Here is a 12,290-nt window from a genome sequence, read left to right as displayed (position 1 = left end):
AGTAAGAGAAATTTAGGATAAAAATACGAACATGTTCTTGCATGAGGCCCATTAAGTTAAAATTTGGTAAGGTAGTAGCTGAGCGTGATTCCAAACACACAGCGTCAACGTCTTGTGTTGTGATGAGACTGAGCCTATTGTTATTTTCAAAGTTTAACCAAAACAACTAATTTCTCAATAAATCTTAAGGCCTTGTCACACTATAATGTTTTACACAACTTATGTTGACTTGTGAAAATTCTGTTAAGATTATTTTACTCAAATACGTTATATATTTGACTTTAGCATAAAAGTATGTATCCATCCAAAAGAAGCTTCTAGTATTTTTTAAATTCCATCTTGACATCTTTATTATTGGACAAAATTTTCATTAAAGTTGCCTGAAACTAGGCCTTTAGCCTGAAACTCATGGAAAGTGGCAGGTGATGAGCATTCTTTAAAACAATGCCAGGACTTTAGTTTCCACATATTGTGAAAATAATCAAATCGTAATAGTTATTGTGAAAGCTGGCTGTCTGTTTAGTAACATAAGCTCAATTTTCAGTTCCAAAATAATAATAAAAATAAATTTCTCCCATTTTTTAGACTTGCTTTTTGATCATATTAAAAGTGTAATGTTAAACTTCAATTTCATTGTTATGTTGAAGTTTTCAGCTTATTGCTGCTGTGCTGTGATTTGTGAAGGAATAAAATGTGAATTTTCAGAGCCTTATTATGTGTCACTGCTTTTTCTCCCCAGTAGAGCTGAACCAATTAGTAAAAAAACAAAAAGACATTTAAAATTTCTGGTTTGCATCTACATCTATTGACTTCGTAAAGTTTGTACATTTATTTAAACTCATATGCACCCTGGCTTTACAAGCGGAAGTAAATGACCAGCAGGACATTTATTGTCATCACCCAAGTTAGCTGTTTGAGTAACTATGCTAGCAACAAGACAGGTTGTTAGCAAGTAAATATTAGCAAATATGGATGTCACAGCTCGTATCTACACGGCTTTAATGTTAGCAGTGTTCATCATTTATCAGTACAGACGGTGTCAGGTGAGGTAAAGCCATCGGGACTTGTTGTAGGACATGAGCTGGAAGCTACATGCAGCCTGCAGCGCTTGTTTGGATCAGCTGCCGGGCTGCTAGCTAACGTTAGCTTCAGCTATGCTCCGTTTCCACCAGGGTCGAGTTCGAGCAGCCAACTTACCGAGTGCCTGGATTGAGGAAACATCATGTCAGCAGCGCGTCTTGTCGTGTTTCCTTGGCCTAAAACGAACTACCAGGTCAGCTAACTAAGCTAGCCAGGTCTCCAGATATGATTAAATAACTGGAGACGCTATTTGAACCCAGTCATCCTTTTAAATTGAGACTAAAGCGGCGAGAGTCGTGGACAGTCTTTTCGGTCGCAGGCTTAACGAAAAGAAAATGCCTCTTCAGGGTAACGACGGCGTGTTTCGGAATAATAATGCTACACCTCCCAGGGGTGGTGGTGAAGATCCTGGATGTTGACACACACAAGCCCCTGACTTTCCTCTGCTCTGCCGCTTGAAGGAAAGAGCAACATCACCCGGAACACAAACCGAGCAGGGGAAGAGCGGGCGCCCCGTGTGGCCAGAAGCGGAATTTCTATGGGAGAGGCCGGAGCATGGCCGGAGGTAGGGAACCTGAGAGACTGGGGCCAACAGTGGCACCAGGGGTCCAAAAGTCACAATGTCAATCTAGTTATTTATTGATTAAATGTACTAAAGAAAAAAATGACGTGTCATGGTCTAATTATTTATATCTGTTTTCCCCTTGACACTGTCCTGTATCTTTCTGATAGCTCATTAAGTTACATTTGGCAATCTGTGATTGGTTGTAAACTGTCACATGGTGTTGACATGATGTATATTATTGACTGAATTCTACTGACGCGCCCAGTAGCAAGCGTGCAGAACTTCCTGATTTCAGTTCTGTGTGTTTGGTGCTCACAATTAAATCATATTTGATTATCATATACACAGACCCTTCTGGTATTATTCCAACGTGTTTCTGCTTTTGCGACGACAGACGTATGGTGGGTTTTTTTTAGTCAAGTGAGGATTATAAATTCTACTAGAAATTTTGCAGTGGCTCATTCAAAAACATTTATATAAGTGGGCTATGTGGGGGGCCACTTAAAACCAAAAACCAGAACATCATTCCAGGAGATTTGTTATATTATTTGACAAGTACACCAATACAAGGGTTAGAGATTGCCTTCTGATTTAAGTCTACTTTAGTTTAATATTATTAGTTATTACTTGAGAAAACCACTGTCACTGCTTATTTTATTTAAGTTTGCTTTTTCCTAATTTTATATTTATTAAAAATGAAGATATGAGTTTGAAATGGTTTTCTTAAATTCTCTGAAAGAGTAGTTTTCCAATTCAGCTTTCAGCCCACAAAATAAAAGTTGCATAAACTTGTGTCCCCAGCTTTTACTGGTTTATGTATACAAACTATGTTAATAACTCTGTTTAACATGGGCATAATAACAAACATAACTATGAACCTGTTTTTATTCATTTACCAATATTTTGCAATAATTATGATGAAAATATTCTATTAATTCATTTGCATTTAAACCGAAGTCTGGAAATCATCTGGGAACCCTTGATGTTTTATGACCCACAGAGGAGTCCCAACTCCAACTGTGGGGAACACTGCTCTAAAACATTCAGTTATAATCCTTTTTTTTAAATCTTTTCTGAAAATTTTTCTTGACAACATTTATTTGCATATGCTATTTTTTCTTCCTTCCTAGGGTTCAAGTTCTCCAAGTTGCCTTCTATAAACCAGCCACTTTTTGCCAACTAACCCGAGATGTTTCTAACCTAAAGGGTTAAATTGCTGGGCACCTTTCAGGCCATTTTAAACTAAGCTTAAATGAAGACTATGATGTCCAATCACAAGTGAGATCTCACTAGGTGTGTTTGCTCACAATGGGTTATAGATAACGAAGCAGTCAACCAACTGGGGAGAAATAATAGTGTTACTGTTAAATGGGYACCAGGACATACTGGCATTTATGGTAACGAGAGAGCTGACTACCTTGCAAGAGCTGGCAGTCAGGCCCACTTAAAAGGACCAGAGCCTGCTATGGGCATTTCAACAACAATCTGCAGGACTGCCCTACAGGCATGGATCAGACGTCAACACTCAATCCGATGGAGGGAGCTGACGGATTGTAGACAGGCATGGGAACTGATAAACGGCCCAAATCATGGATTTGGAAAATCCCTTCTTGCCTTGACAAGGAATACTTTAAGTTCACTGGTTGGAGTCCTAACTGGGCACAATCTGCTCAACCGCCATAAAATGGTGATGGGACTCCAAGACAATGGTCTGTGTGATGCCTGCGGCATTGAATCAGAGACCTCTTTGCACTACTTAGGCCAATGCTTGGCTCTGAGTAGTCTAAGGGAAAGAATTCTTGAGACCCCTTTGTGGATCCCGAGAAGCTTAGAACACTGAGGGTTTCTAACCTGGTCTCCTTCATCCGAGGGACAAAAAGGTTTGATTAAAGCCCAGTATCTTTTGGGGAGAGCAATGGGCCCACTTATGAGGCCCCCGCTCACCTGGGTTGTACCCATCCCCAATTACCAATACCTACCAATACCAAACCTAAAGGGTTAAATTGCTGGGCACCTTTCAGGCCATTTTAAACTAAGCTTAAATGAAGACTTTGACATCCAATCACACGTGAGATCTCACCAGGTGTATTTGCTCACAATGGGTTATAGATAACTCAGCACCTACGACACTAAATTATAGCTCGATATTTGTAAAAACTGTTATAGCTGTTTACTGTAAGCTAGGTTCGATTGGCTGTGCTGACCATCTTGAATTTGGTTTGCTCCCAAAATCATAGAAATCAGACATCATCCAATGATTAATGCCGATACTTTTATTAAAATGTACGATATTTTGCTAACAGTGTTGACATTTAACAGATAATTACAAAGTTTTAAGCAAATAGGTTTCACAACGTTTAGTGTTTGGAATATGTGTGGAGATTGACTCATCTGACACATTTTTAACTCAATATCTGTAAAACAACCATTTGGTTTCCAAATGTTAGTTGGTGGCCATCTTGTTTTAGGTCATCACCATCAGTTTTAGAAGTTCGACTAGTGATGTCTTTTTGAATGTTTCTTCATTCAGTTCATGAGATATGCTAAAAAAAACTATTATTGCTCAACACCTTATTGAAATAGATGCTTTCCAAATGACTTGTTCTCAATCCAGGATGATGAAAGCCACTCACACACCATGAGCAAGTATAGGAACAAATTTATTTCAATTTAAAACAGATACCTTGTCATTATGTTTCTCTCTTAGAAGGCGGCAATGATCATAAGTCATGTTCATGTTTGAATGAGGATCAGGCAACAGTGGCTGAAACAAATCCATGAAACACTTAAAAAATATGGCAAGACTTAGGTAAATCCATAACAACAAACTGACTGAAACCCCTTCATGAAGGGCTCTATACTTCAGTGGAAACATCCAAGCCCTCAACATAAAACATCACATGCAGTTATTACAGTTTCTTAAAAAACAAACAGCAAATTATCTTTAAAATCTTCAATCTTAAATACAGAATAAAGTCGCTGAGTGAACTAAATCATCTATGCTTTTAGTGTCAGGTGAGTTTTAAAAAGGAGGGGGCTTCTCAGATGGTGGTCTGTCTGATAGTGACCACAACATTGGCACTTAGAGAGAGCCTGGGGAAGGGTTGGCACACTCAGTATATAATACATAGTTTACATTTTGGTTTACATAAAAAATAAAAGAGAAAAATAACACTTTATAGACATCACTATGTGATTGACTTTCTGGTTTCATTAAAGTGAGGACAAATAAATCAAGTGGTGATGTTTTAATACAAGAAAGAAAAGAAGGAAAGAAAAAAAAATAAGCTGAGCGTCCAACAACTCCATACTGATGTCCAAGAAATAAGTTTGATTCTAATTAATTTAGCAATGAAAAGGGGGACAAAATAAATCCGACCACCTGAAGGTCAAAGAATATCATCCCAAAACCTTATCTTACTTTGAGGTAACAAATAAATCAGTGTAGTGAAAAACAAAACAAAACATTTCACTTGTTAATGCTGCAAAACACAGATAAGGAGAGGAGCCTAAACTGTTTATTCCTCCTTTCCATCTCGTTTACGTTGAGGTAAAACACCACCACACAACACTGGACTGCGAACACACAACATGCTCACACTGACGGCCACCCAGCCTTTCACCCTGTGCCAGAGTCGTCGAGTCAAGTCGGTGAAACACCATGAAAACAAACACAGCTGCTGATCAAACACTGAGGTGTGTGTGTGCATACTGGCATCCTGCTCACAGCTGCAGTCAGTCATCAGAACGTGGTTACAGTCACTTTGAGCAGACTAGATAGCATTAACATCATACTGGTGCTATTTTATACATTTTAACCCAGTTAGTTTAAACTGGCATAAAGGAGATACTTCAGATCTTATGAAGTTTTAGGTTCTGTGGAAAGATGAGTCATATTTTACTTGTAGATGGCTCTTTGGGCGACTAGTTTAGAGAAATAAGAGTCTGATTCTGACAAAATCCACGTTAAATGCTAATCTGAGTCGTCCCAGACCAAATAGGGTCTCTGCTGGCTTCAAACTACTTTAATCTCAAATATTTTTCAACAGTTCATGCTAACGGCTTTAATGCTGCGTTACACCACTATTACAGTAGAAAATTTCACACGTTGTTGGGACTTGCGGTGAATTCATATGTGTTCACTGCAAGTCCTGCAGTTGAAAACCATTTAATGACTCAGATGTTTTAGTTACAAGAACATGTAATGCTGCTAAATCTGACCTTCAAATTCCTCATTTTCGCCAGTCTAATAAATCAATTGCTGTGCTCACCTGTGAGCATAGTTTTCTCTTTTTGATCTTTTCAAAATAAAGTACGGTGGCTTCTTTATTTTATGAAGGGAGGGTGGGTGGCGAGTGTTTAAAAGAAGAGAACTTAGCATGTCAGTATTATGTGCCAGGAAGAGAAACAAAAAAAAGTTGTGATGGTTGCATTAAGTCTTCAAATCCAACCATTTTAGCTAAACTTGGAATATTTAAAAATCCCTGCTGATAGCACCCGTTACGCTCCCAAATAACCATAAAGTTCTCTGCAAATAATGGTGCAAGGAAACGCTGATCATGTCGATTTTTATGAAATACTGCTTGTGTAATTCACTGTGAATTGTGTTCAAACTGAACGCTTTAAGGTTGAAGCAACCACTTTGGTCTTAGGTTGCTGTCAGCTCATCAAACTCCATTCTGAGGTTGTTCAAAAAGATATCTACAACAGATTAATTCTTCATTACAAAGCCCTATTTTGAATTTTAGGAATTTAGCTTTTATCATCTTAATTTTTGGGGTCTGATTCTAATAATGGGGGCAATTTTGTCCTCCTACATATGTGATCAAACACGAAAATAAAACAAGCCGTTATCAATTTATTTAAAAAATAAAAAAAGGGGGCATTAATATGTTTACAAAATATTAAAGTTCCTACTCCATGCATGTTTCCCAGTGCCACAAAAGCAGGGATGTACATTAGGTTCAAATATGCAAAAATGAACACCAGTATGATTCTAAAAATATTTCTTGGCTATTAGCTACAACTCAAATACTTGGGGAGTCATGCAATACTCGTCTTGGTAGTAGTGTCTTTACTGATAAAGTGTTTTCTACACTGCATGAAAAATTACAGGCAATACTGTGATACGGATGCAAATAACAAAATTAAAAAAAACGTAGTGAATATTGGATAATGTATTGAAGAAATACTTAAAGAAAATGTCTTTAGTGTTGGTAAACTCGCTCTACTTACACACCTTACATGTGTCCTAATACCCTGCCCTAAACGTTAAAAGCACAAACTGTAAATAATCTCTTTAGAAACAAGTATTAGCAGTGGATGACTTGGTTCACGGTGGTCCTGTACTCCACTCCCCACTGTCGGATGCACTGTGATAGCCCTTAATGAGGATGAAGGGTAAATTACCTGTAAAAAATATTCATGTATGAGACCCAAAAAGAAAAAAAAAAAAAGATATCTGCACTTCACTGGCACTATTCAAAGCAAGCATCCAAAATTGGAAATTTAACTTTTTTGTGTGTTTAGTTACAAATCGCAAGCATGGACCAAAAGGTCTTCAATCACTGATTAAAAAAAAAAATGTCCACCTATGTTTGTACTGTACATTTTTTTTCTAGGTAAGTAATACAGCGCTGCATCTATAACCCGACAAGAAAAATATTATTTAGAAAAAGAAAAAAGTTCAAGGACTCCTAAGGAAAACAAATATGGATGAAAATATGATGGCAAGTACAACTGGAAATGTCTATAAGAAATAGAAAGCAGAGATAAAGTTCTTACTATACCGGACATTCATTTTTTTTTGTGTTTTGTTTCGATTTTTTTTTTTGTTTTTACAGCAGTTCAGACTCAAGTAAGCTCTGTCATGTCAAAAGGCGCCCTTCAACATGACAGAATCACAAGCAGTCGATTTATCAACACTTTCATCCTGGTCCATAAATTATATAAATTAAAGAGAGAAAAATCATTTATTTACTTTTAAGATCAGCTCACTGTGAAGTTTTTTTTTTTTTCTCGAACCAGCTGTGGTTCATTTTCACTTTGGAAGCAGAGCTTGTTGCAGTAGTGCGGCGCTCTGAGGCGTACAGGAACGTGTTTTTCTCCCCGCCAGTCACCCCTTTGCTTCCTCTGCACCACTCGCTTCGGTGTAACCCTAATAATCAAGTCAACAAAATCCATAATCACAGTATCAATACTACCATAAATTCATAGGAGAAAACTGTATGCTATAAAGTTATTTTTTGTTGTATTTTAAACCAAAGATGGTGTACCACAGAGCACTTTTGTACACGAGTGTTTTTTGTTTATATATTTACAAATAAACATATGCAGACTTTAGAGTGTTTAGTGTGAAAGGCTCGTAACCCCCACCCCCCACCTTCTTCTCATTTCACAACAGCGCTCAATCTTTTGTTAATAAGCAAAGTGACTACATGAAAGAAGAAAAAAAAAAACAATAGAAGCACGTCCTGACGTAATGGATGACGACGTCACATCAGGAAGTGAGTCTGATTAGAAACGGCCGAGTGACGCCGAGTGCGACTCAGAGATTTCAGAGTGGGCGGGGCCAAATTTCCCGTCGCCCTCTCCCTCGTCGTTCTGACAGCGTCGCACTCTCCTCCGCTTCCCCCAATCGAGAGTGCAAATGGTCTAAAAGCTGGGCCTTCTTACCCACTAAAGAGTGTCGTGTGTACTCAACAACTGTGTCAGTGTAAACAGATGTTGCTGTGGAAGATTGTCCCTGTAAACCTGTACAGGAAACATCTGGAGGAGGGAAGCATGGGATTAACATAAAAAAATTAATATCTTAAAGATTACATGTCAATTTTACAGTTGCTTCTTTTTTTCCCCCTGTTTCATTTAGCTGATTTTTCTATTATTTTTCTATTTCTGATCCTCTTCCTTTAGCCAGTTTGTTTAATTACACGTTGGAACAAATTTTTATCCATAAAAATCTGGTTAAAAAATCTCAACAAACTGATTTTTCTACACTATTTCTCATTCCCCCTTTAAGTGCTTACTTCATAATATACACTTGTGTTTTTTTGTGACTGGGATGCTCACATCGGGGGTACATTCATAGGTGTGAGGAGGAAACTAAACCCTCAGCTTTGTCCGTTTAGGAATTTGGTGTGTGCGACCTCACATCCTGGCCGGGTCGCTCAGAAGCATCTCGTTTTCAGCACCGATGGTCCTCGGATGATAAAAGTTCCTTCTGCGTTAGTGGGAAAGGAGACGGCGGAGAAAGGGTTGGTCAGTTCTGTGGGGCCAGGTGGGGTAGGGATTTGATTATTTACCAAAATTTGATTTCTCGCCAGTAAAAGCTGCCCCCGAACAGATGCAAATGCCACAGAAACACTTCCAGTCTCTGTTTAGCCGAGTGGGGAAAGGTTTGTTTGCCAGATGAAATGTGCCAGAGCCAACAGCCGGGGCCAAATCTGACAGGAGGAGCAGCTTTGTGAGCTGAGGACTGTGACACAACAAGCTGCCGAGAGAAGAATTAGGAGGGAGAGAGGCTTTGGTTGAAGAGGGGCAACGTTTGACTGAAGGAGGATCTGTAAATACACTGAAGTGGAGGGGGAAAAACAAAAAAGAAAAACAGCAACAGTTGTGTTTGTGTGTGTCTGTGTGTGAGAGCCGGAGTAGTGTGCTGCGGGATGCGTGTGGAGTTGACGGCACCGTCCTACAGAGCGGGTGCCCCTTTTGTGCAATGGAGGAGGAGGATGTGCATGGCGCCTCGGGGAGCCCTCACACCAAGTTGTACTCTTTGAGATTGAGCTGCAGGATGGTGTCTTTGACAGCAGCAAACACGAAGCGGATGTTCTCAGTGTCCGTGGCACAAGTGAAGTGGGAGTAGATGATCTTGTCGCTGTCTGGGTTCAAGTCCACAAACATTTTGAGGATGAACTCCCGCGCTGCCTGAGCATCCCTCTGAGGACCTGAAATGTCGACACAAAGTGGACGTTAGGATGAAAATGAGCTATAGAAGTCAGGAGTCGGGTTGGGGAAATGATAACACTCAATCTTGGAAAACCAGGGGATTTGCTAAGTAACCAAGCTTATTCATTAGCTCTCAAAGGAAGTGTTGCAGATGATTTAATCTACTACCACATCAAATCTGAACTCAGTTTCTGTAAATCTGAATGAGTTATAAACATTTATGTGTTTTTAAAGGTTGTGGCCTTGAATCAGATCGACTGATTACTTTCTGCAAGTTTCATTCACTAACAAAGTTGAAAGGCAATCTGGTAGGATTGGGGAAAATTGTAGTGCTGTACCTAAAGATTATTTTCTAATCGATCAATCTAATGATTATTTTTTTCGATTAATCGATTATTCTAACAACAAATCTATAGGTTTTTATGATGTGAGTTATTATTTATTATTATTTATTCTTTAATATTGTAATATATTTTTAATAGTTTTTTCATGAACACAAAATATGCACTTGAGTCAATTCTTTAACAACAAAAGCTTAAGTTTTAACATCAAACATAAAATCTCAACCAAAGCATATAAAATTCAAGTAAAAGAAATACGGTACAAGATGTTAACAATCTAACAAATGAACTAAATCATGCAAAATTCAAGTCACTCTGGAAAAACTATAATAAACTTTTATTTATTTTTATTTAACATTTCTCAATATATAAAATTTAACAAATATCAAGACAACATCCAACTCTTTGTATCGTAACATCAGCTTTTTAACTTATTTCTTTAAGGTGAAAACTGTTGAAAACAACAACTGTTTTGTCTTATTACACAAATTAAAATCCAGCTCCACGTGTTTCTATTGATGTCATTTCACCACTAGAAAAATTGTGTGATGGAGGTCCATGGAAGGGAAATATGTTTAAATCAAATAAGCTAAAATAAAATAAAATAAAATAAATAAATGGTATTCAAGCTACGTTTTGAACATCCAAAACACGCCCAGCGCTTCAAGCTGGCAGCTTGTGCTCTTTCAGGTCAGACGTGTTCGGACTGTCGGGAAGCGCCTCTGTTGTTTTCTTCTGCCAGTCTCTGTTTAATGGTGGATGAAATAAAGAAAGCGGCGGTACTTTATTTACTTTGAGCAAGCAAACGTCGTGTTTACAAGATCATTAATCCACCAGATAATTCAGAGGCAGTCTGTTGGGCGAGTTTTGGAGCTGCCGCTGCGAAGCTTTCAGACCGAGCTCTGTTTAAACTGAAGCAGCGGCTGCTGACGTCATTACGCTGTTAAGCGATGCTGCATTCAGGACAAGCAAGGAAAACTCACCACTCTTATGCCAATACGGTCGCAATGATGCATTTAGGTACCGAAATGGAATTGCATGAACATTCACGTGGTGGTTATGTAATACAGCGAATCGATAATAAAAAATCTGTGTCGACAAATTTACATAATCGACGTCATCGATTATTTCAACTAATCGGTGCAGCCCTACAAAATTGTATTACGTGCAATTTATTGTCAAAAAAACTCACTGATTAATATTTGGCACTTTGTGGTAACTACAATTAGTGCCATGCACAAAGCGGTCTAACAAGCATTTCTCTGGTAGTCTGCTTGGTGCTCTTTTCTTTCCTCCTTTAAAACAAATGGATCGTCTACTTTTTGTCAAAGATCTGACTCTGTTTTTATCCTCCATCTCTGACTTTGAGCTTCCCTCCTCTCCCTGAAATGGTTCTGATCGACCCATCTTTGTGTACGCAGCTCCATCTCCATCAGCTGCAGCTCCATCTCCATCAGCTGCAGCTCCACGTTTAGAAATCACCCCATTGTTTTGATTTAAACACACTAAAACTGACTAAACACTAAACTACACCCTAACTATGAAATTCAAACATGCTAAATATAAATCTTTCAAATCTCATTGCTCTCTGATTTCACCATTTCTCCATCGCTGCCAAACTTCATTGAACTTTTGCATCTTTTTTAGTCTTTCTGTAGATTTTTTGGTGCTTGTCAAAGGATTTCAAGCCTTTGAAGTCTGCACTTTGGGCACAAATTGAAACACATTCTTAAAGAGAGCACATCTTTCCAACTAGAGCAATCTAAAAATCAGTCATGTGACTACAACACACTAGCCTGGTAAAAACCAGACCCTTGTCCTTCACTTTGCTTCGAACGAGGGTCTGGACTCTCTGCTATAGAGCAGTGATTCTTGCTGGAGGCGTGGCCTCTGCTGAAGTAAGGCCTGGGCGGTATGACCTCAAATTCATATCACGGTATAAATTGAATCCCTTCATGGTAACAGTATATATCGTGGTAGAAAATGATCATAAAAATTAAAGATAATGTACTTTTTAGAGTGTTTTTTTTGCAGAAAAATGTAATCATAATCAAACCCAACATTTTTGCTTTAATATCTGCCTGCCAAACAATGAGCTTCTGTCTGCTGAACTTATCAGCTGCTGCTCTGCTGCGCKCTCATCTTCATCATCTTCATCATCAGAGCGTAAGCTGACTTTACATTAGCAAGATGGATTTACGACTGAACGAACGTCCACGTTTTTTTAATCATCTCTGTGGGTAACAATACATAAAAGTTTTTTCTCCGACAACTTAGGTGTGAAACAACTGCGATTGTTAAAGCTTCGCTCTGCACGACGTGCAGCAGGAGAGTCGGGGGGGGGGGTGATCCCGATGTAA

The 12,290-nt window shown here is 38.6% G+C and overlaps 2 protein-coding genes across 2 annotated transcripts in view; both read right to left on the bottom strand.

Annotated features, from left to right (window-relative positions):
• LOC106528395 (amino-terminal enhancer of split) overlaps nt 1-1,607 on the bottom strand; it is a 14,616-nt gene extending 13,009 nt beyond the window's left edge. Inside the window, exon 1 of the mRNA XM_014023547.1 lies at nt 1,198-1,607. Coding sequence (XP_013879001.1) covers nt 1,198-1,224 — 27 coding nt within the window. The 5' untranslated portion in view covers nt 1,225-1,607. The remainder of the gene's footprint in view (nt 1-1,197) is intronic.
• A 2,680-nt stretch (nt 1,608-4,287) lies between these two features.
• gna11b (guanine nucleotide binding protein (G protein), alpha 11b (Gq class)) overlaps nt 4,288-12,290 on the bottom strand; it is a 60,922-nt gene continuing 52,919 nt past the window's right edge. The window contains exon 7 of the mRNA XM_014023545.1: nt 4,288-9,588. Coding sequence (XP_013878999.1) covers nt 9,398-9,588 — 191 coding nt within the window. The 3' untranslated portion in view covers nt 4,288-9,397. The remainder of the gene's footprint in view (nt 9,589-12,290) is intronic.

Source organism: Austrofundulus limnaeus, unplaced genomic scaffold (assembly GCF_001266775.1).
Source record: "Austrofundulus limnaeus strain Quisiro unplaced genomic scaffold, Austrofundulus_limnaeus-1.0 Scaffold376, whole genome shotgun sequence".
Classification (NCBI taxonomy): Eukaryota; Metazoa; Chordata; class Actinopteri; order Cyprinodontiformes; family Rivulidae; genus Austrofundulus; species Austrofundulus limnaeus.
The sequence above is the reverse complement of the archived record's forward strand: the minus strand, read 5'-3'. Positions and strand labels throughout refer to the sequence as shown.